General features: G+C 42.3%; 1 protein-coding gene across 4 annotated transcripts in view; it reads left to right on the top strand.

Moving 5' to 3' along the window:
* Window positions 1-24,550, top strand: part of shank3a (SH3 and multiple ankyrin repeat domains 3a) — a 151,078-nt gene that overhangs the window by 24,902 nt on the left and 101,626 nt on the right. For all 4 annotated transcript variants that reach the window (XM_076142111.1, XM_076142107.1, XM_076142108.1 and 1 more), the window contains one exon: window positions 15,731-16,194. In XM_076142111.1, coding sequence (XP_075998226.1) covers window positions 15,880-16,194 — 315 coding nt within the window. In that variant the 5' untranslated portion in view covers window positions 15,731-15,879. The remainder of the gene's footprint in view (window positions 1-15,730; window positions 16,195-24,550) is intronic.

The following is a 24,550-nucleotide window of genomic DNA, read 5'->3' on the forward strand; positions in this document are numbered from 1 at the left end:
ACATTCTTCAGATTGCTCACAGGATTCACACACACACACACACACTCACACACACACACACACACACACGCACATGCACTCAAACTCACACTCACACACACACACACACACACACACACATACACAGTTTCAAATTGAGGGATTAGCATGATTTTCATTAACACGTTGGTAATAGAGGACCAAGCGCTGCCTTTTTCGCTGGCATTTAATTGAGTCACTTTCAAATACATGCTCCCCCCCCCTCCCTCCCCCACCAACCCCCCTGTCACCCTCTGGGCTAAATTAATGTGAGATCGACCAAAGGATGTTTACAAGATTAACAACATAAGCGTCTGCGTCAACACAAGTGTCTGCAAGGATTCAACCATTTATTCCAGATACCGTGAATCACACAGAGCTGACCCAAGACAGTTTTACTCCATCAACACTAAGTGAGATGTGGGTTTGTACCAGAATGAACAATACTGTCTGGACAGTCTGTGTTGTTGGATTATTTGGAATAGAATTTGGAATTCCATTGATTCTTCTGCTGCTGATTCCCCAGCGTTGATCTGTAAACTCAGCATGGCAGGATGAGATGGTTTGTTGTGTTTATCTGTTCATTGTTGAGGCTTCACTGACTTAATGTTTCAGCCTTGGAAAATATGAAACCCACTTGTATACTAACATTTCCACCTCAAAATGGGAGACCCCCTTAGAAGTTTTTAGAAGGTTTTCTGTAGTTATTTTTAGCTTTTAACGCATTTAATGTTTCAGATCCAATATAATGCCCATGTAGGCACCTGAATGCAGCACTGGAGTTTAGCTGTGAAATAGATCTGACCTCAGCAGAACGTCTCCTGCAACTGCAAAGATGAAATTCCAATAGGGCTACAATACTGCTGCATTGACACAGATACACACACACACCTATATTCATACACCGCGTCCCATATGTTCCACCACATCTGAGAGAGTGATGAGTAATTACCATTGGCTAAGGGTATTTGACATCACTGAGGGGGAGAAGAGACGAGATTCTCCACTGAATTATTCCAACTAATTACTTTCTCCGGTGTACCTATGGGAGCTGGCTGTGTGTAGTTGTGTGCGCCATATGTGTGTGTGTGTGTGTGTGTGAGAGAAATGTCTGTCTTTGCGTGCTGCAGTTGGGGAATACTATTGCAGCTTTCTCTGTCTGGCTGAAAGGCTTCTTCAAACGCCTTTAGTAAGCTGAACGCGTACAGCGACCCCATAAAACAACGTTGCGCTTGTGAAACACAGAATTATTGCATTACCGCTCTATGAATTTGGCAAAGATCTGTACTATATAGACGGTTAATTTCGACATTCTAGCATGATCACCAACTCTTGTAGACAGCAGCTGTCTGTACTCTCAGTGGTAACAGTGTGAGCACTGAACCACTTGAACCTGGGTGAATTATTTTAGCCTTTTTATTCCATGTGTAATTCCAGCTTGAGGGTCCAGCTGGCAAAAATGGAGAACTACTACATGTACATGGTGTGCATATGTGCCATGTGCTGCTACACAGCTCACCCCCTCCATCCCTGTGCATCCCAACAGCGTCACAGTACAGCTAAAAATGTAAACCTTGATTCCTGCATTGAGTGTAAAACTCAATATGAGGAAAAATTGTCGATTTGGCCTTCTTAGGGATCTCTTAGACAGGATACTATGATAATATTTCCTCCCCATTAGGGTGAAGGTAACTTACATTCCCGCGGGAAAACTACATTTCCTCCTCATCTCTCTAATGTGTGTGTCTAGAGAGTATGTATGTATCCCTGTGCACTTTATGCTTCTATGAAAGGAAACTGCATCCTACAGGAGGTCTGAGATTCCAGTGATGCTCATTCCACGTCTTCAGATTAGGTCTAACCCAGCCAGTCAAACACACACACTTTCAACCTCTCTTGAGGCTGGGTTTCCATAACAACCCCTCTGATTTCCATGTTTATTTTTCATACAATATACGGTGATTGAGAGTACAATGCTTGATGGGTGTAAGTGGATGTGAAGAGGTGAAATTAAGGAGAAAGGTACACGGGAATTTGAGAACATGTCTGAGTGGGAGGAAAGATTGTCGCGGAGTAATGATGTTGCTGTCTTGGCTCCTAATTGAGACGATGCTTTCAATCAAAAATGGAAATGCAGGAACTATCCAATCATCTCATACTGGCTTAGTGGCTGGTGTTTCAGTTTAGACACAAAAGTGAAATTAAGAAACTTCCGTTTGTCTACCAAACATTGCTGTTTTGTGTGTGTGTGTGTGTGTGTGTGTGTGTGTGTGTGTGCGCATATAGCCAGAGGCCCTCATTTATCATGCAGTCGTTCAAGAATGAATCAGAAGATGTGGTGAACGCATTGAAATGAGACTTTTTAGATCGTTAAGATAACTGTCAACTGTGTGTGACGGTGAATGACTTTCCTGTGATTTGCATAAATCTTGTTTAGCTTCTCTCTGCGTCACTAAAGTTTCCTGCTCAAATTAACAAACACAATTCAATTGAAACCTATGCCAGTTAAACTACTTATCAGGCTGTTTTGATGTGCACTAAACCGGCCCAAATTTGATGTTCGTATGAGTGCATAAATGGCACTAAACAGCGGTTCTGTGTGCTGCTGCCCCCTGAAGATACTGAAAAGTTAACACATCGGGTCCAGCAGCAGGGCCGACTCCATTTACTCAGTCCTCATCCGAGCTGTTTGGGTCTGAGAATGCAGTGAGAGCTGTGTTTTGGAACGCTTTTGCCTGTTCCTGTTCCTCACCTTTTATCTTTAGTGTGCTACCTCTCCACAGTTCTTTTCCTCTTCTCCACTCTGAACAGTCGGTGTGCTTTGTGGAGCAGAAAGAGACATTGGCCGCAAACAACTCTTAATTCACTGCCCCTGAGAAAAAGGAGAATCCTTTGTCTTGGCTGCTATTAGGCTCAAGGACCACAATTTCACATGCAGCAAATGCGCACAATTGAGCGTACACACAATCACACATACACACGCGCACACACACACGCTGCCACGCACACACACAAACACACAGAGATCCCAGTGGGCCCAGAGGTGGAGGCATTAAGTCATTATTGTAGCTTTAGAGGAATGAACACTTCATCCCCAGCCCCTCTCCAGGGCTTATTGATTAGCTTTTCCCCCACAGAAGTGTGTGTGTTATCGATATGTGTATACATGTGGTTGTGTGTTTGTTTTTTTCTTATCTTGCTAAAATGTGGAGATGAGTAATACACTGTGTTCACCCCACTGGTAATTCATTTTTGGCAGTGCCTGACTGAATGATAAGATACGATAAGATAGGATAAACTGTATTTATCCTTAGGGAAATTGTTGTGCAACAGTTGCAGTACAGTAGGAGATTGAAAGATTCATCTCTGGTGCAAAAACACGTGCAAGAATACATAAGAATGTGACACCGTGTACATTCAGTGCAATGTACATACAGTCTCTCACCTAAATAGTAGTCTGTAGTGTAAATCTTAGGTCACATGCATAGGATATCGTAATGTATCTTTGCTAAATAGTAAACCCCAAATGGAAGTTCCACTAATGCAAATCTGTCTGTGTGATTCATTGACCACGAGACCCCCTCACTAATGGCTCTCACTAGGCAATCTAGGGGCCAATATGTTGCCAAAGAGTTGCCAATGAATGAGCACCAGCATTAACCAGCCTCTAAGCAATTGCAATGGTGCTCACCCATTTCGTTATCCACAGGGAAGTCTCTGGTCCTGTGTGTGTGGCTCAGGTGAATCCAAACCGGAGACTTGATGATGTTGAAAGGCATACATGGTGTGAAATTCAGTGGGCATTCCTTTCCGTGCCTTTCACACATTTGTGTTCTAGTGAAAGCGTTGCAGCTTGTTATTCTGGGCTTGAGCTCAGATTGAGTTCAGTTGATTATTCATTGTAGACACCTTAGTTTGCTGGATTCTGTCTATAATCATCTGCAGTGATTTCAGTCTTTGCCAAGCATTACAGCTTCACTACGGAACATTTTAAAAACATGTTTTTTTTTTTTTATTTGCTCAAATCCTCATCGTGATAGGAATTCCTAAATTGAGCGCTATGAGGAGTATCATGTAGTCTCATGTAGCTGTAGCGCCTCCTACTGATGGAATCTGATTTAGGAAATGCCTTTGAATCCAAAAAACAAACACACCATTTACCACAAGGTGAATCGCTACCCCAACTGTCAATCATGACTCCTGTTCTTGTGTGGGAGGCAGGAGTTGGGTGCAGCAGGTAGGAAGGGCCAGGAGGGGGGAGTCCTCCTCATCATCATCATCATCATCATCGTCTTTATCATCATCATCATGTATCATCTCTGTTTCCACTTTAATCTCAGAGGCGGTTACAGTTAAATGACATGTCACTGTGGGACTGGATGTCATATTGCAGCCCCTCCCAATCCAGCCCACACTGTCTGAATGACATGTGCATTCCTTTGTCTCTTGCCAGAGGGTCTGCCCTCGTCCCCTGACTTACGTCACTATTGTCTCTGAGGTGCATTTGATAATAAAGTTATTTTTAACCGGGCCTATTATTCCCAACATCATAAACTATCCACTGCTCTGGGCCCAGTGCCAGTACTGTCACCGCAATGTAATAGGCAATACATCAACAAGTGTGTGTGTGTGTGTCAGTGTGCGGCCATATGTGTCAGAGTGAGTCAATATGCGAGATTTCAGCATTTTTAAACATATAGGTAATCACTGAATGCCACCAGGCCCTTATCTTTGCTCTCTCTTAACTTAAAAATGCAAATGTTTGTGCTGGGCCGGAGCAGATGCATACATGTGAAGACATACATAACAGCAAAAAAAAACTTGAGTGAAGACGGCATAAGTTGTTGGTGTGATTCGCTGTGGCAAGAGTTTTTCTCCTGGTTGCCTTGTGCAGTCTTGTTTGATATGCTGCTTCCCTCTCTAATGCTCTACTCCTGCTGCTGTACTGTAATTACTGCACTAGGCAGATAGTCACGACACACTGACAACAGACGAATTTGGGTCTGGGGAGGGGATGAGCGAAAAAAAAGAGAAAGTGAGATGGGCTGGTTGTTCTTTAGTGAAAAAAGTGTTGAGTGAGCCCAGCCTGCGGATGGAGATACAGACACATTTTTGTGTCTTATTTGTGAGTCTGATGTGATAGATTATCATAGCAGGCTCCCTCTTTAGATGATCGCCAACATAATCACTTTGTATCAGCTTAAGTCCTCATTTTCCCGGCCAGCATTTGACAAATGTGTGTGCTGATGCAAATTTCATGGAAGAAAGGAAAGTTGCACACTTGTAGCTTGACCTGCTGGGCAACTTGTGTTGAGCTCTGAGCTCTTCCCTTTGCACGCGGCTGTTTCAGCAAATCCTTCATAGAAGTCAGGTGTTTGCAAGAGCAGATGTCAGATCTTTCTAAAAATGGCTGATGCCAAATGATGCCACCTGTGTCACAGAAATGTTTCCGTAAATCTAATCTCTGCTCCCTGCTCCCTGGCAATCTTCTTAATGGGAGCAATCAGACACATCAAACGGTATTTATATTGGCAAGTCATTGATGCACAAAGGCACCAAAAGATAGACTGCAGCCCTAAACAAACTCTGGATGCACTGAAGACCTGTCTCATCCTGCCATCTGTGCAGCATGGCTGTGCTCTTTCCTTTAATGATGCCTGGAAATCTTGAGCACATGAATGACACATCTTGTTTGCATATCTGTGCGGAGTCGCTCTTTAAGCACTATCCCAGTTATTCACACACCATCAATAGTGTAATTCACTTCCTTCCCGTTTTTGTGACTCAATATTTCCTATCCTCTTTGATGTCACAAGTCACTATTTGAATGCAAAATAATTGTGTTACATCAGATGTGACGGAGGCAGAAGAAAACATTGCACGCTCTCCGGAACCGGAGGTCAGGAAGGAGCAGTTGGTCGCGTTCAACACCGCAGTTGTGCATGTCACAGTAGGTCATGTTCTTTTATCAACCGTGTCATATGACATGGCTGCGCTAAAAGTGTAAGCATGTGGAAAGTCATTGTGACCCAATCTAAGGACTACTCTATCTGTGTTGTTATGATCTTTGGCTCATTAATTCTGGACACAAGACTGAAGAGGTTTTATCTGGGTCGGGGCTGACCTTTAGTAATACTTAGCTGTCGTGATCTACCCTTTTCTCTCATCTTTCCATTACAGTGATGGAATGGGTTGGAGGTGAAACACACCTCTGTTTTTTTAATTGATCTGCGTAGATGACAGAGGTGACATAATGGAAAATGTACTGCCAAATGCAAATGCAGAGACTCCCAGATCTGTAAGGAATGGCTGTTCTATGCTTTTGGCTCATATGTGCATGCTTTGTGTACATGTGTTCCTATTCATACATACAGTATCTTTAACCTCATTAGTCTTAGGTTACGGTTGACTTGTTTGTACATGCTCTGTCTCTCTCTCTCACTCTCTCTCTGTCGCACGCACGGACGCACATCATGTGTCTGTTGCTGATAAACGATGGTGAACAATACTACAAATAACAGCCTTTGAATTGACTTAACTTGTTCCTGGTTCAGAGACGTCAAATGTATCGATTTTGTCCATCTTTTATCTCTGACGAACTCTTCGGTGAGATAATGCACTGATGTGGTGGAGAAATGTTGTTTGTGTTTCTATCCCGCGACTACCCTGCATAATCTCTTTTTTTTTTGTGCATGTGGAGGGGTGCATAGAAGCACAGGCATAAATGGAGGACTGTGGGGTTTAGGGGCAGCAATGGAGGAAACAGTGTGAAATATTTATAACCACAACTACAACTCCACAATGTTGCGAGAATGTTGTGTGTGTTGCAGCAGACACTTCCATATTTACCCTTTAATCCACTGTAACGCCAACATGATTCCTACCTACGTTACTGCAGGAATACGATGTTTCACAGGATTGCATGAAGTCGTTGCACGCTGGCATATCTAACAGGTTGTTGTGTTGTTGTAAGTAGCTATAGCCACATTAATTTTACTCCGGGAAGTATTTTATTGTGTTCAGGGATTCGCAGATTTTCTATGGAGGATAATGTTGTCATCTTCCAAGTTTCTATGCATATGGATGCAATTACCTAGAGAGGTTCATGAAGCGAGAGATGAAATGTGTTTATATTTTGTTATATCCTTTGAATTTCTTACAGTATTAAAATTGCGATGATGTTGTATTGCTTGTAGCTCAGCTGTACCGTACATATAGCTAAATTGGAAATGTAATCTATAGTACCTTTGGAGAACTCATTGATGTCGCAGGTGTGTACATTCCAACCTTGAGTGTTTGCTTATTGCTTATTGTATTGTTATTTTATTTTTTATTGAATTTATTTCTCTTTGTCTGCACTATCCCCCTTGCTGCTGTAACACTGTAAATTTCCCCGTTGTGGGACAAATAAAGGAATTCTGATTCTGATTCTGAACCAAATCCCATCTCATTTTCTAACGGCACAGGAAAGTAAGAGACCAGTTCAAGACCATTCTGAATTTGCCATTGCTGATTGCTTTTCAGAGCTCTCCACTGAACCATTTCTAGTTATTGTTACCACTGTCTAACTCGTCAAGACTCAGCGGTAGAATGGTGTGATTCACTTTTTGGCATCCAGCTTTGGAAGATATTTGGAATTAATTTAGGCTCAAAATCCCTCCTATTTTCTGTGTACATATGTAATTACTTTGTACATCCAGCAGCATCCTCGTGGATAAACTCAATACACACACACACAGATTCCAGTTCACTCGCCACTAATTGGCTGTAAATGGAATATTTGTCTGTACGTTCCAATGTACACATTGGCGCTTCCACTGCCTGAGTCCTCCTCAGCGTCCTTCACGATCACCATTCAATTCTTGTAAACAAAACTGTTTGCGTTCCCTGCTGATTTGCTCTTACAATCTGTTATTATTTTAGGTTGTCCATTTAAATCTCAGCAATACATGTGGGACTAGAATAACTTTGGGAAAGTGGGAGTGGAAATGACATAATGGTCTGTTCTTGGTTTTAACGGTCTGCATTTTGTGGCTCTGTTTGGTGTTGAGGTTTGTGGCATTGTGCATGCTGGCGTACTGGCACTGTAAAGTGGTCATTAGTGTTATTACTTACACCTGGGCCGTCATGTGGCGCATCAATTGTTCACTTCATCGCATGCATCAGTGCAGCAAGGTTTGCCAGCAGTTGGATCCTGGCAAGAGGCTGCATTTCATTTCCCGACTAAGATGCTTTACTGTGCAGTGTCAAAGTACCTTAAACAGGTTACTGACTGCCACACTTTAAAAGCTCTGGTTGTTGTATTTAGAGGTGTGTGTGTATAGAAGGTAGTTTGTTTGCATTATGTTTGGGAACCAGCAAGTTTCTAATATATTCACCTGAAACGTAAGCATGTTTTCCTGCCTCTCAACAATGAATGTGACCACAGTGTTGCACAGTTTTAGCCTTGACTCTGGACTAGCTCTGAGTATATACATGAACATGGCTCCAGTCCACCTTAGAGAGAAAAGAAAAATCTAGAAAATGGTACTTAACCATAGTACAAGTTGAATAGTTTAATATCTGGAGTCTGAGGTCCATCAGGACCAAAGCCTCACACCACAAATACAGCTTCTTCCCTTCCGCAGTGGGCCTCATCAACAAGGCCTGGGTCTTCCACTGACCATACAATCAGAACAATTGGTACTTGCACATTTGTACCTTGTAAATTGCACGTTTAATTTATTTTAATTCAATTAATTAATTAAATTTTCTGTGTTTCAATTAATCTTTTTGCACAGTTGTTGCTCTTATATGTTGATTGCACCAACGACCAGAACAAATTCCTTGTAAGTGAAAACTTACCTGGCATTAAAGCTCTTCTGATTCTGATTCTGATCTGCTTTATAACACCAACTCTGATACTCGAACATGTACGATATATCCTTAACCCCCAGCCTGCCTTTTAAGACAGGAGTGTGCAATAATTTTGACTAAAGGACAAACCCAACACGTGAAACCAAACGGCTGACAGCATTAAAAACATAACTCCGCACTTCATACTTTATATTTTGTGCAATGAAATTAAGAAATAATAAATACAGTTAATTTGAAGCGTACACGTCATAAATTAATATATTTGCACAAACAGTTAAGTGATATTTACAAAACATAACCAACACTGATCTCATATAGGAGGAACCATGCATTGATTACATCAACGGTTTTCTGCATGCAGACGTTTGCTGGTTCTTGCTTTTTCGTTGCCGCCTCACAGGTTTACATTTGGTGGGATGTGTCCGGTTGTTGCCTTTTGATTCTACACTGTTTTTCTTCACTGCTCTCACCATCATCATCATCACCAGATGGCTACCACCAGACACTCAAGGACCAAAGAGGCCAGTTAATTTGGAACACTTTGTGCCATCTGCCAACAAAGCCTTTTCTCTATTCGTGCAACCTTTTTTGTGCAACACATTCTTGTTTTCTGGCTAATTTGGGAAGAACATAATGCTCCAACAGCGACTGAGAATGAGGATAAAACTGAGAAATGGTTTGTGTGTGTGTTTGTGTGTGTGTCTGTAAATCTTGCATACAGTTATCTGTTCCTTTAACTGCATGACCTCTTGTATTGTGGGCATCAAATGAGTGTGTCTGTGTTGATGTGAGAGGAGAAACGCACCAGTATTGTCTGGTGGCACGTGTAAACTTCAACAGATGGAGCCACTGAGAGTCAAGGTTGGGTAACAACAACAACATTTGTTGGAACCTGAGCTAAATTTAAAAACACAACTCCACAGAGAAGCACAAAATAGGGAACCTAGGGAACCCATCCATGAACATTTGTTCCAGGTCTGAAGAATTGGAAGAATATATGAAATGGTTAAGAGTTAACTCTGCACTCATTGTGACTTGTAAAATCTATAATTTTTTTCCCACCCAACTTGTCACTTGTAAGGTGTGCTTATTATGGTATAAAATTGAAGTTTGCAATCATGGGTTTTATTTGGTCTGTCGTTGTTATTGCCAAAGCCAAAGTGAAGGTTAGGTCACTTCAAATCCTTTGTAGATGGAGAATAGTATCAACAAATCCATATCAGGGCGTTGGTGTAATGTCTATACTGATGACATTGCCCATCCTTACTGGGGGATACTACACATTACTTCTTGTAAGAAGGTTTATGGGCCAGATTTGATTGTTCAGCTGGACATTTTCTGCCCAGTGGGTGGTGTTTCCGTCTAGTTTTAAGTGATTGTGCGGTAGTGAGATGTTGCAGTGAATTGTGTGAAAAAGGTCTTTATTGGCTGGCTTTATGCAGTTCTATCCAGGGAGCTCCATTGATTATTAATAGGGAGTCTGCATCAAAGAGCCAGCTGACACTCCAACACCAAGCCTGGCAACACAAAAAGTTGTGGATATACATTATCTGTCGATCTCTGGTTAGGCAGAGGGCGAGGAAATAGAGATAAACAGTCCGGGAGAGATTGTAAAAATAATAGCAAGAGGTGAGATGAAATACAAGGATGTGTGGATGTATTTGGTTTGGAGAGTGTGTGCTGTTTTTTCCTTTAACAAACACCAACAAAGGCATCATTTAACATTTTACACACATCTTTGGAAATTCTGTGTACCTTGATAGACACAGGAGTTGACAGAGTGTTGACTATCATACCCCAGTATACTACTATACATACTGTTCATACAGCACTCAAAACAAAATGTGGCATGAGTACAGTACGTGGGTGTGTGAAACAAGTATGAGCCTATAATAGTGCCTTTCAATGTATTGCTAGGTTCCATTTTGTTTATATATGAATGTTTGCTCTACCTCAGCTGTGACGAGGTCATTAGCATCAGCAAATATCCAGACTACTAACACCAGTGTGAAATCTTTTAGAGCATAGAATGAGCCTTTTTCTTGCAAATGCACTCTTTGCAGTATAGGCAAAATGCAGATGCCACAGGTTTACCACAAAATGAAAAAGAAATCCTCTGCTCTGCCCATATGGCACATCCCCAGCATTGTCTGGCGGGGTGACGGATTGTAAAGCCATCATGAAGCGGCTCGCCAAGCAGGATTTCTCTCCTGCCTGGCCACTTAAAAACAAGTATTGATATTACAACTCATAAGCGGTGTAACATTGTGATTTTTCTGCCATGTGCTAGAGGAAAAGCTCTTTTAGATTGCATGTACTTCAGATGTGTGTGTGTGTGTGTGTGTGTGTGTGCTAGAGCAAAGGAGAGAGGGCCACATCTGCTGGCTGTGTCAGCTGCAGAGAACTGGGATAGAAACATTGGCTTTGGGATTTGGTGCAGCTACTGTAGGGTATTGATTCCAAAAGCATGGCTGATTTTCCATGTGTGGCCTCTGCATGTGGCCCCGGGGCTCTGGATCGGTTTGTGTAGCTAATCCCTGTAAGTGAGATACACACACTCGAGTTTTGATGCATTTGATGATTTGAGGCTACTTTTACAAGGCGTCTTGCCTACAAGTCCAGAACAAAACAAAAGGCTGCACATTGAGACTGAAATCTTGATTCAATTTGATTGCAATGCACAAAGTCTTGATGTGATTTTAATGTGATCTGTTTGGAACTTTTGGAAACAAACACCTAGATTCTCTTGTTTTTAACTTTTTGCTTATGACCAGAAAACTCAAGAGCTCCAGCAACATTCAGCAGACATTCATTGATTAGTTTTGTTGTGATTGGAGAATATATTTATTAATAATGATATATTTTAATTAAAATACTACAATACAAAACACTTATCATGATATAAGTCTTCATCAATAATACTATAGACTTCACCTGTAATAGTTTTAAAAAGATCTCTATACATACTGCAAAGTTTCCGTCATTAGTCCTCTCGGTCATCATATGGCAGGTATGGGGGTATGGGGTGTGTCTAAATGAGGAGCCAGGGCTGATGCTTCTTTTCAGCTTTGGGATATTAGCCACCTGGCAGATGTTTATGTTGTGCATAGCTGTCTGAACCCGTCTTTGTCCTCAGCACTGTACATTGCAGATAAGCAACAACAATGGCAACGAAATGGATTCCTTGATGCGGTAGATGGCATCTTTCCCATGAAAGCATTCTCTACACCATTTGCTAGTGTCTGCACAGACTTTTCATGCCATCTCCAAATACATGCAGGTTAGATGACTTAAAAAAGTTTCCATTTATCGTGAACAGGTTTGCCTTTCACTATGTGTTAGCCGTGTGGACTGGCAACTTGTCAAATTCAAAAATTCATTACTTGCTGAAGACCCAGGCAGGCAGAGGCACTGTCTTCCTGCTTGTTGTGATGGTTTTCAAAAAGAGAGGGAGCCAGGAAATAGAAGATGAATGAAGGAATGAAATCTTTTCAGGACAGGGAGATGCAGGGCGTTTTGTATTGTGTGTGTAGATGAAGAGGAGAATAAATGTGTCCTCGGTTGACTTCGGTTTGCGAGTGCCCATGACATTTGCTTTTCCAGGTGTGGAGGAGCGTGAAGTAGACTGATAGGGTCCGTGAACAGTTATCACTTTTAGTCCAGGCCATGGGCGACGTGGCTGCTTTGTCATAGCAGACTGTATGAATCGTTCTCCCTCCCTCTTTCTTTTTCTCCTGCCCTTTTATTCACTTTTTCCCCTTCCTTCTCTGTTCCCCCCCTTTCTTTCTTCACGCTCCCCCTTTTCTGTACTTTTTCCTTGGCCCACTGACTCTCAGCCGCATCCTCTCTGATGCTCTGTGATTCACGCTGCCTTAGCCAAGCGCTCACCTTTATCTCTCTTCCCTCCTGTGCCCCATCTTTCTATTTCAATGCATTTAGCGAGAAGTAGGTGGAGGTGTGTGGCGGTGGATTTTGTCGTGGTGTGTATGAGTTTCCTCCAATGCTGTAAAGCCTGGTGAATGGTACTGATACTGTATACTGTATGCATGCATTGCACTAGATCCTCACACACACTGCTCTGTACTGTCATGAATTATTCACTTTGTTTTCACCGGGCTGTAACGCAAGAGATGGGTTGGTGTGGAGTGGAAGAGATCTGAGCTGGGGAGAGAGCAGGCAGTAGTTGTGATCTGAGGCATGAGAGTGGGTCTCTTTATAATTCTAGTCCCTTCTCCTAATGTTCCCAAGCAGTGCAGTGAAAAACAATCTGGACTGCAGTGCGAAGCTATACGTTCACTGCATCCACAGCTACATTGGTGTTGTTAGTTCAGAGTTAGTTAGTCATACCTGGCAGGTATCAGATATGCAGTGAGGTGCACCTAAAGTGAAAGCTGGACAAAGCTAGCAGAAGTGTTAAGATTCTAAAAGTGTGTTTTTCCAGCCAACTGCTTCTATGGGAATTTTGAATTTGCGCATAAGAAAGCTCTGAATGGAAACACTAGGAATTCACATAAACTTTGAAATTCGGATTCCTTATTCTATGCGCTTGGCTGAGGTGGATATTGGGATTGAAGGTGATGGAAACAGTTTATTCGCACTTAATGAGGATGCAACAACATATGGGATGCATTTCATTCGTTTTTCACCAATTACTTTACACGCCGCTTATGCACAACAATGTTGTTTTGCTCACACAGAAGGTTTCACCCACAGAGGGCATATTCCTGTGGGTAGCAAAGCACTGACGCACTGATGCAAAACCATTGCTGAATGTCAACAGCAGACCAATGACGTTGAGCACCAATCTGCATATTAATACCCAATATATGCTGCTGTCACTATTACCACAAGAACTGTGAGACCAAGTAACCAAACTGGACTTAAAGAAACCTGTGGTGGTACATTAGATGCCTGTGGAAATGAAAACAAATGTAAATAATCACCAATAAGATGGGTTTTGTTGGAAACATTCCAAAAGTAAGAAATAATGGATGCCGCCATTACTCCATGTCTCTATCTTTTGTTCATACTGATAAAGTTGTTCCATGTATTGCTTCAAGCGCCCTTCCCCAATTAGTTAATCCTGTGTGATGCAAGTAGGATGTAATTCCTCTCTGGGCTGCTCCAGCAATCTGGGAGGATCTTTTCTCCTTACTGGGAAAACATCATAGCCCTGCCTGCCATGTTCCAAGTACCACCTGTTATTGTTCCACTTTTGTCATCAAGAGGAACTATTGTGAGTACTCTAAGGGTACAGAATGACTTTGTCTAATTGGAATAGAGAGCTATAATAGATGCTCCTTATCGGTTTCCCTCAGCTTAAATACCTGGCTGATTGAGGATCACATTCATCCTCTACTGTATTAGTGCTGTCGGCATGCACTGCCTGCATGCTAATGGAATTAAACAGAGTGTCCATTAGTAGTAGAGCAGTTTACTCACATGCAAGGCTCTATGGCACTGGAACTCTGTTTCACCTCCGGCCAAATGAGCCAACCTTATTTCCACCTTACGCAAATTGTGCTACTCTGAATGAATTGGATTGAAGTGGATTTACGTCCATCACGAACTTAGTTGTGAGCCACATAACTTTCTGAATTGTTTTTGTTTACCTCAACCGAGAGCAAGCGAGCTGTTCCAAATGAGCTCGTTGGTAGCACAGTCTGTCTGACACGCTCCTGTCATTGATGGCTTGCTTCAAAGAATTGGACATACACGGTAACAGCAGGATTTACTTTTAAACTCTTTCTCTGAGAAGCTCTCTGTGGGAATCTGAGGCTTTTCTGATATAATGAGACGATATTTGGGCTAAAATTATCATCAAAGGAAATTTACAGAGACACAGACAAGCTTTGCAACAGGAACAACTGGCAGAAACTCTACCTCTCTCTCTCTCTCTCTCTCTCTCTCTCTCTCACTCTCTCTCCCCTCCTGTACTCTCCCTCTCACCCCCCCAATTGGGTAAAACCAATATAAATTCCTAGCATATGCATAGGTTGCATTACTATATAGGTGTGTGATAATCAGCTGGGCTTATGTGATGATAGCCTTCATCTTCTTCTTTCATACAAGGTAACTCCTGAAATGTCGCACTATCAAACCCACTGTACGTGTGCGATTAGTTCAGGGATAAAATGCTAATTTTACACTTTCAAATGAACGAGGCAGAAAAGAACAGATGCCACCATTAATACATGTAGATAATTTCACAAATAAGAATAGTTTTCATAACCAGATGTGCCCCCCCCCCTCCCCGTACTACTCATACCTCAAATACTGCAATTGTGTCAAAGTATCACAATTGTAGCAACATCTGCTGTGTTCATTCATATGTGAGTTGTATACAGGTGGTGTATAGTTTTGATCAGGATTTAGGATTGAATTCTGCATATTAATCAACCTGTCAATGATCAAACTCATATTGAATTGTTGTGTTGCTTTGTTTTGTAATGTTCTATACATGATAGTCACACTAATGAGATCATGTTGTTGTATTTAAACCCTCATTAAGGATCTAAACCTTTTAAGCCTGGTGTTATATGTAAATAATTCCCTCTATTTATTTGTCTGTCTTGGTTTTATCTATCTGTGTGCTATTTAAAGCTCAAAACGTTTGAACTGGCTTTTGTGCAAATCCCCAGCTAGAGTAAATTTTACACCATTCCATGTATGTCATTTGTTTAGCCTTATTGTATATCTCATTACATTTTTAATCCAAAGTTTTATGATAATAATCCTTTCTTTATGTTTTTACCCTCCATCTCTGCAATCTCCTCTTACCCCCTCCCTATCTGCCCGTTCTCTTTCTGTTACCCTCCTTCCTTCCTCTCTCTCCCTCCCTCTTCTTCTCTCCCAGGCGAGCGATGCACACTGCAAACAGCGTGTGTGTGTGCAGTGTGTGAAAGAGAGACAGAGCGCGATCGGTGTGTGCGTGCGCGCGCGTGTGTGTGTGTAAAGAGAAAGAGAGAGAGAGAGCGACACAGACCGAGCCCCTTAACACGGAGCATGCCTCTGCGTCCGGCAGCCGGCAAACATGAGCCACCCAGCCTTCCACGGCAGGACCAGCAGCAGCAACAGCAGCACACACACACACTCACACACACACTCACACACCCTTACACACACACAGGATACAGCAGCCAGGGGGCCAGCACTGACAGCAGCAGCTCCCGGGAAGAGGACAGCGGTGTTCCCGTTCCTGTCAGTGTCTCGGCTTTCTGTCCCAGCACAGAGCGGAACCCCGGTGCAAGAGGACCCATGGAGGAACCGACGGGCAACACGGTGGTCATCCGCATTGGAATTCCAGACCTGCAACAGACGGTAAGAGCTTCTTCTGTTGCCACTATTGGAGAGAGGATAAAAGAGAGGGAAGCTGCCTCTCCCCCTTCCTCTCTGACTGGGCTCTCCCTCTCTTTTCTGACTGCTTTGTGGGTATAGGCTTTATCCAGTTCCCCCTCTCCCCCCCACCCCATTCTTTACCGCGTCCTCTCTTCATCCATCCCAATTGTTCTCCCTTTTATCCTGATATGCATAGTTATTGGCAGTATTTGGTTGCGAGCCCGTTGGGGGGGGGGCTACTCCACCCCTCCCTTTTTCCACTGATGTCTGCTAATAAATCTACCTCTTCATTAACTGGGCTTCAGCTGACTTTGACAACTCGCCACTTATGGTGAGAGAGGGTGGGGCTGAGGGAGTGAGGAAGGGAGGCAAAAGAGAAAAGGCTCCAGGGTAAAACAAGACTGAGAAGCATTCTAAATCCACAAAGTAGAGAGATGAGAGTTATACCTGAACTGTGTAAGTCCCCCCCCGCACCCCCCTCTCTGTCTCCCTCTCTGTCTCTCTCTCTGTCTCTCTCTCTCTCTGTCTCTGCCTCTCCCTCGATCTGCTGTTGCTCTGTGCCGAGGCAGAATAAAAGATCCAGTCCAACATCTTTCATAATGAAATCTTTACCCAGCAGTTTCCCTTAAGATGCTGCCGCTCTCATGCTTCGCTGGCTTCGCTGGCTGAAAAACTGCAGAAGCACCAGCCTGTGACATTGATCCGATCCAAACCCTTCCTTGCACTTGTGTCAATGTTTCCGTTCCTCTCTGTGATCATACTAAAGCATATATGTGTGTTTGTGTGTGTGTGTTTGCTGCAGACGGTGGTATGGGATGTTCAATTTTCATGCTGTGCTCTTGGTGGCAGTTTAGTTATGCAGAAGTAAATGCTTTCGTCTGTCGAGATTCCCTTGCAATTTCCTCGGAGAGACAAATGTGAAAATGAGCTTACGCAGTGCCTGATGTTCTGGAACTCCACGTAAAGCCAGCAAAGAAGAAATATTTTACCCTTAATTGGCTGAACAGTGAAATAAAGTGGGATCATTTTGACGGATGTCTTACACTTTCTTTTTTCCTTCCTCTCTCTCTCTGGCTTCCTTTCTGTCACACAGGATCACACTAATAGAGAGACCATGTAACATTTTTATGCAACTACACAGCATTAAGTTCTTTACTGCTGTGCCTCTGTGTCAACACTCCTCACAACCGTTGCCCTCTCTTCTGCTTTCACAATGGAGACACTGGAAATGTTCCCTGCTAATAGCATAGCAAGATTTTCTTTCCAGCCAATCGCTGCCTCCTCGTGCTCAGGTGCTTTGTTGGTTTCCTGGTTACCTATAGGTTGCTCTCTTTGAATGTCTTTTTGATTCTATTTCCAGACATCGATAGAAAGGCCAGGAGCCTGGTTTCTGTGCTTGTTATTGTTGCGCCTTTAAGGTTGTTGGCCACTTGGCTGAAATGACTCATTGTGTCTTACCATGGCTCTGGCTGTAGGTGCTGTGCGAATAGAAAGAGGAAGGAAAGTGAAGACCGGCAAAAGGAGAGCAGTTAAGAAGAACAGAGAGAATCCCCCCAAGGCACTGCAGAATTAATCTGTGAACTAAACTGTTAAAATCCATTCTTAAATCCACCATTGATGGACTGTCCATTGCTGTACCTGTGCAAGGTGCCTGATCACAAATTTTACTGATCGATATACTGCAAGAACAAACAGGCTAGCAAACTTAAAGCCTTGCCGTGTTGATAGACAGAATTATAGATAGTGATAGTCAAACAGAGTGAGTGTGACAGACTGACAGATAAACTCAGAGGCACATCACAGATGGCTGCACAGTTTGGATCTTTTCTGGAGCTGTCAAATGTGACTTGTGTGTACTCAGTGAACAGGAGATTACAGAAGAAAAGTCTGCATGAAGTAGGATTACATGTCTCCTGCTCGGTTCCAAGCTAGATGAGAACAATGAAGCTCCATGTAAACACCAGACATCAACTTTTCAGTCAGGGAAAAGGAGGTCTCCGGAGTCATGTGGAGTAAAGCCATTTATCCTCAAACTTTGCTTTTCCATGCCTGTCCTGCTGTGAGAGTATTTTCTGAAGACCATTTTGTTCAAAGTATTGCTATGGAATGTAAATTTAAAATGTCGTTTTGAGAAGAAGTATGAACCTTATGAACTGGTGAGGTAGAGAAGTTGAACAAAGTTTGAATCGAAGTCTACTATGTTCTTCTGTGAATACGTTTATGGTTTTGACCTAAATGAGTTTAGTGTACGTCTTCAACTAAGTGCTGTAAGTTGACAGCTTTAGGCTCCTTAGGCGGTTTATTTTTATTTGTTTATTATTGGTTTTTGGTCATGCCTGTCATTCACATTCATCACAATGAACTCCAAAACTATGATTGGTGCAAAGATGGACTGAGATTATACTGAGAATAGGAGTCATTCATCTCTCAGCAGATAGGGACACAAACATAAATCACCTGCCACACTGCTCTCTACCCACACCTCATCCTTATTCTGCCCTTTTCTTTCTTGTTTACCACCTTTACCTGTACGTCTTGCTGTACAACATACATTTGAAAAGAAAAATCACATGCCCCTCTAATGCGCTTGCACTCAAGGCATGTTGTGACGACATACACACAAGTACATGATACATGATACAGCATGAACCTTTAAGTAAGAGAAAATGTGGCATTGTGTGTTTCACCAAACCTGAAGGGTCCCACAGTATCATAGCTGTTTGTCACTGCCATTCTCTGCTACCTGTTGTAATGTCCCCTAGCTGAGCACGGATGTTTCTGGATACAACACCAAAAACCCAGTTGTACTATGAAACATATCGTATAGTATGTGCTTGATTTTTAAGAAGTGTTTTGTGCGTAGTCCTATGTAGTGGAGCCTTTTGCCTGTTGACCTGGTGAGAAAAACCTGCTTTTGGTTTGCACCTATTAGTGTTCTTGTGCTGTCTTTCTGTCCGAGCTGTCCTTGCCAGTTCTCTTCCATCTACCAGGCAGTGAACCATCTCTGGATGTCGGACAAGGTGGAATCCTCCATGGAAAGGGAAGAGAAGATTAATTTTAGTGACATTTGAGCAACTACCTGACCAGTTCAGCATGAGGATAGGAGAAAGAGACAGACATAAACTGGATTTTAATCTGATATTTCATTGGGGATATTTTCTATGACAAAACAAAAACGCAGCAGAAAGCACACTCTCCCAGCAGGCAGAGTTTGCACAGATTATGCCAGGCAATCTGCCATAGAATAGTTTAGAAAAAAAACTTGTTTCCTTCCACTGCATAAGTGGATCCTCACTTAATTAAAGATGGGACTCATTTGAGAAGTGCCTTCAAAGCAAAAACCACACTACATTAGATGACTCTTGTGTTTGACATTGGTGAGAGCTACTCTAGTGTGTTAAAATGTCTTGGTCTCTTTTCCCAGTCTTGATATGTCCAGTTTCCACGTCTTACCTTTGGTTGCTGAATTTGGAGGCTCTCGGTTGCTGCTTTTCTTGCCTCCTCATCATGGTTCTGATGTTTCTGTGGAATCTTCAGGTGCTTGTAGCTGATGAACATCTGTAATGTAGTCCTCTAGTAGTCCTGAATATCTGTCCAGTTAACAGTCCAAACTTTCTAGTCTGGATGGCATTCTAGAGTCACTGTATTGGATCTGTATAAGCCTCTGAGTTGTATGTTTCGAAGTTCTCAAGATGAGCTGCTCTTTGTTTTCTTTGTCCCCACTTGGTTGATTTGCTCCTTCTACCAGGGGTTTATCGAGGAAGAAGACAGATTATTGCCTCAATTTGACTTGAACTGAACTTGAGAAAACTGGCCATTACATTTTGTGTTGTGTAATCTACCTCCGCCTTGGGGTATTAAACCTGGTGAGCACCCTGTCCGTCACCTTTCACCTGTTCCGTGAGTGGAAGGCTTAGTCTATTACCATATCAGCCTAGAGTAAAGATGATAATTATTTGATATTCCCCAACTTTGCTCATATCTTGAGCTATAATTATGCTGGCCGCCAGGTCTGTGTGATGAAAAAAGAAACCCTGCTCATCTATCAGTTCACTGTAGTGTTCCTACTGTGCAGTAAGGAGAGCTCACACAGTGAATCCCCCGCAGCCCCATTTTCACATTCATACAAACACAGGCAGAACCAAAACAATGTTTATGAAATAATAAGGGTTGAAGGGGTTAAATGCTAAAGATAAAGGTTAACACCCTATATACCTGAGTACACACCCACAGTTTGATAATGTGGCTTTTAAACCAGATGGTCAGCAGTCCCAACTGGACTTGTGGGTCCAAGGTAGAAATTGTTATAATGGCTCTCATAAAGCTTACAAAACTCCAGAGTGTCTACACTTTGATGGATAGTGAATATATTTAGGGAACAGGCAGATGGAGCCAGCCTTGCCTAATCATGTATGCAGTTCTTTATTTTTCCTTTGGTGCATCAATTGTACAAACAGGCTTTCACGTTAACCCACGTTATTGGTAAACCTTCACTCATCTATTCTCCTCAGCTGAGCGTACACTTAGTTGCAGAGTAATCATGCAGCACTAGCGCTTTACCATTAACTGTAATTGGTATTAAGGCCAGCCTCTGTCCAGTTCTTCCTGTCTTGAGGGTTAGGATCTTTGCTCAAGGGCACCTCAGTAGTGGTAGCATGGTAACAAGGTGGATGGGGTGATGGTGCTCCTACAACCTGAGGGCCACTGCTGTGTGATTCTGCCTGAATTTGACTTGGACATGACATGAAAACACACAGAAATGTTAAATGCATCTGTGCAGTTACCAGATTTTATTAACCAACTGTATTCTCCTGTACACTGGGAGCAGTCGTTGGCTTCTAGTGGAGCTGCATTTGACTGCACTGTGTGAGCTGCACATCATTGGGAGTAGCACTGACAATCGCCTCAGACCAACCTGTCAAAACTGCACATAGAGCAAGACGATCTATGTCATTATTAATGTACAATTATTGATTTTTGGACCCTATAAATTATGTCTGAGTGTGAGGCTCTTGATTCATACATGTATTACTTTTTCACTCCTCTAGAAGTACATAGCATTTCCTCAGTCTCATGCTAACAGCTTTGTTAGGATGACAAATGCATGTCACATTTAGTCTTGAAATTAGTTTGTTCCAGTCAACGCTTTGTCCTCAGATGTCCTGATCTGTAATATCTGATGCAGACAATATGTATGTTGCTGTCAGTCTGTCTGTCTGTTTTGTCTGGTTAGGGATTGGGCTCTCCCTCCGACTGTTCCACCGCTGTCTTCCATGCATATGTCAAGCCTTTCCCTCCGGTTCAGACTGACTAGAGTCTTTGCATTTTCCTGGACGACTACATGCCACTTTGACAGTGCCTCCACTTACGAACCCAAACGCATGCACAGGGATTGACATATGCTCCGTTGTATCATGGCGGGGATCTCTCTGGAAACCTCTCACGTTCTTGCGTTGCTATTTTTAGTTTCATTCACAGTGCAAGCAGGGGCACAAGACCTGGCTAGTCTATCCCTTCCTCCCGCTCCTTGTGCCCGCTGCACCCATCAAAAAGATGAAGACAGAAGGACAGAGTGTGTGGGAGAGGTGTAATTTGCATTGTCCAACGCTGTCCATAAAAGCAGTGCAATAGTTTCAGCACCGTATAGCCTTATACATACGGACTCATCTGAGTCCCAGTTGTGGCTCAATCCCACTTTCTCTCACCAAAACCTGCAGCTAACTGTGATGTATTGTGGTGATAACATTGTACTTTGGCCAAAACAGTGAGAGTAACAAAAAGACAATGCATACTCTTAGGTCACACTGTAAAGCGATTCATATTGACTAAATTAACTACAAGACAGACAATTCTAATTTAACTCAGTGATTGCTTTATCGATCCGCTCACCTTTTGGGTTAAGTTGTTTTTATAGAGCTTCGGTTTTTTTTCACACTGTCTTTTTCCTTTCATCCTTCTATCCATATGGCATACTCTACACTTTCTCCCTCTCTCTTAATATCTTACTATCCTGATCAGACTGATCTTTTGTCACAAGTCTGGCTAGGATATCCATTGTGCTTTTAGAGAAAGGAAAGGAGAAGAATCTTTAATGCAATGTCTTTTGTAGCATGGGATGGCAGGTATGGCCTCCACCTAGAGATGAAGTCATCAAATTATTATCTGAGAGACTTCTGCAGTCATAATGTGCCGTTGAAGTGAAACAGTACGTACTGTTACTCTTAAAGAGACTTTGAACACAAATGTTACAGTCAATATGTTAATCCCCTACCTTGCTGCCAATTGGAAAAGAAACCCTTCTTGCAATTTCCACACTTCCAATAAGATACACTACAGTAGTGCTGTGCTACATTCCACTTAACAGTAGGGGAGTTTAGGCAATACTGCTGAATCTGTAGCTCCCTCGTGCCGAGCAGCTGGAAGGTTTTCTTTCATTCCGACTGTCTAATTGTGGTCTTTCTTTACAGAGGCTAATTAAGGCTAATTATGATTTTATTGCTCTGGTGTGCTGCCACAGCCTTAAAGCAGGATTTGTGAAGAACCTAATTATACCTGTTTGTCATTATTTGCTGTAAAAAGGTTCAATGACAATGATTAGCTTTAATCATTTTGAACATAGGGGGTCTCTTCCGCAGTATTGGGCTGATTTATTGATTTCCGCCATACTTTGCCCTCACATTTGTACAAAGATGGTCGACGTAACGTTTCTCTCGCTTATTCCCACTGGCTCGACCTGCTCCACCATGTTAACTTGATTTGGTCACATGGGTGCATATTGTGCACCGAAAGGTTGTCATTAGTCATGCATAATGGAAAAGCTTCACTGGGAAAAATGTACTTATTGAACTTATATGAATATTAATTGTGAAAATCTAATATTGTGATTTTTCATCTGGGTTTCCCAGACTATAGAAATGGCCTCTGCTCCCTGGCTATGAATCTTTCATTTCAGTGTAACCATGGGTAAAAAATGTGCTTTTTTGTGCAGTAAGAAAACAAAGTATACACATACAATCACCGTTTTGATTTCCTAAATGAAGAAAGCCCTTATCTGGGCTACTTCTGTGTAACATCGTTTGTAACTGGCCTACAAACTCTTTCTTTCAAGTTTCAAACGTATCCACATAGAGCACATCAAAAGACTTAAGTGTATGTGTGTGTGTGTGTGTATATGTGTGTATGCATGTGTTTTGGTGTGCCGCTGCATGAGTGTTCATATATTTTTGGTGATTGACATTAACTCTGGGTCTCCTTGGCATATTCTGTCTCGCCTGTCGACAGTAATAGAGATGAGGACTTTAATCGATCTTTCGGCGGCATGTGTGTGTTTCTATGTGTTTCTATGTACGTGCAAGTGTCTGAGAGATGCAGAGGCGAGGTTGATTTCTGGAAAGTAAGAACCTGTCCTTCTCTTCTGACATACTATCTGTCAAAGACCTTTAATCGAGCCGCGTGGGTGTGCACTCTCTCACACGTGAATGTTCATTATGTAATGTATGTGTAATATTTATAGCTTCATAACTCTTGAAAGTCCCGCTGCATTTGCAAAACTTTCCCTGTGCCAGCTCTGAACTTGGCCAGATGATTGGAATCATTCTTGAAGAAGTAAATCTTGAGAAGCAGCATGGTGTCTTAGGTGACTCCGCTCCGGTCGTGCATCCATCTTTCCATCCTGTTTGGGATCAGCCTGCTGCTATGATGTATGTGTGTAATTACACGTGTTTGTGCATTGTTCAGTAATAATGTGTGAGATTGATTATTCTAGTCTCTGGGTGAAGTCATGGCTGAGTAACCACACCTGCGTTTGATAAGTCTGAATGTGTCGCATGGGCGAACACTGTAAATGAACAACATAAGCTTTTTTTGTGTGTGCGGATGACTTTAATGCCGATGAAATTGTCTGTTTCCACAGTTCAGCTTTTAGCTTAGACAACATCATGTGAAAATCACATTCAGGTCTTGGAGGTGTTGGCAGAGTCGTTTGTGTACTGTGGTTAAAAATGTGTAGTTTACATTTACATGCTGTATTGCATGCATGCATGCATGTATGTATGTCACTCCCCAGGAGACTGTTGCTATGCAAAATAATGCAAACTACCATATCCATTTGGTTGTTCACGCACACACACATCTTGTACTTTGCTTTGAGTTAACTCTAGCACAACATGTTTTGTATGTTTAGGCAGTCTCTGTATAAACTCTATAACAAGCTCTCTGCCAAACATCTGTGCTCCATTTGAAATAAGTAAAGTCCTGTCCTGAATGTAGCAGTAAAGGCCAGCTAGTTAACATTCACATTAATACATTTGGTCTATATGGAGTTGGCATTTACATTCAA

Source organism: Genypterus blacodes, unplaced genomic scaffold (assembly GCF_046128005.1).
Source record: "Genypterus blacodes isolate CSIRO-AG114 ecotype Tasmania unplaced genomic scaffold, CSIRO-AGI_Gbla_v1 ptg000021l_1, whole genome shotgun sequence".
NCBI lineage: Eukaryota > Metazoa > Chordata > Actinopteri > Ophidiiformes > Ophidiidae > Genypterus > Genypterus blacodes.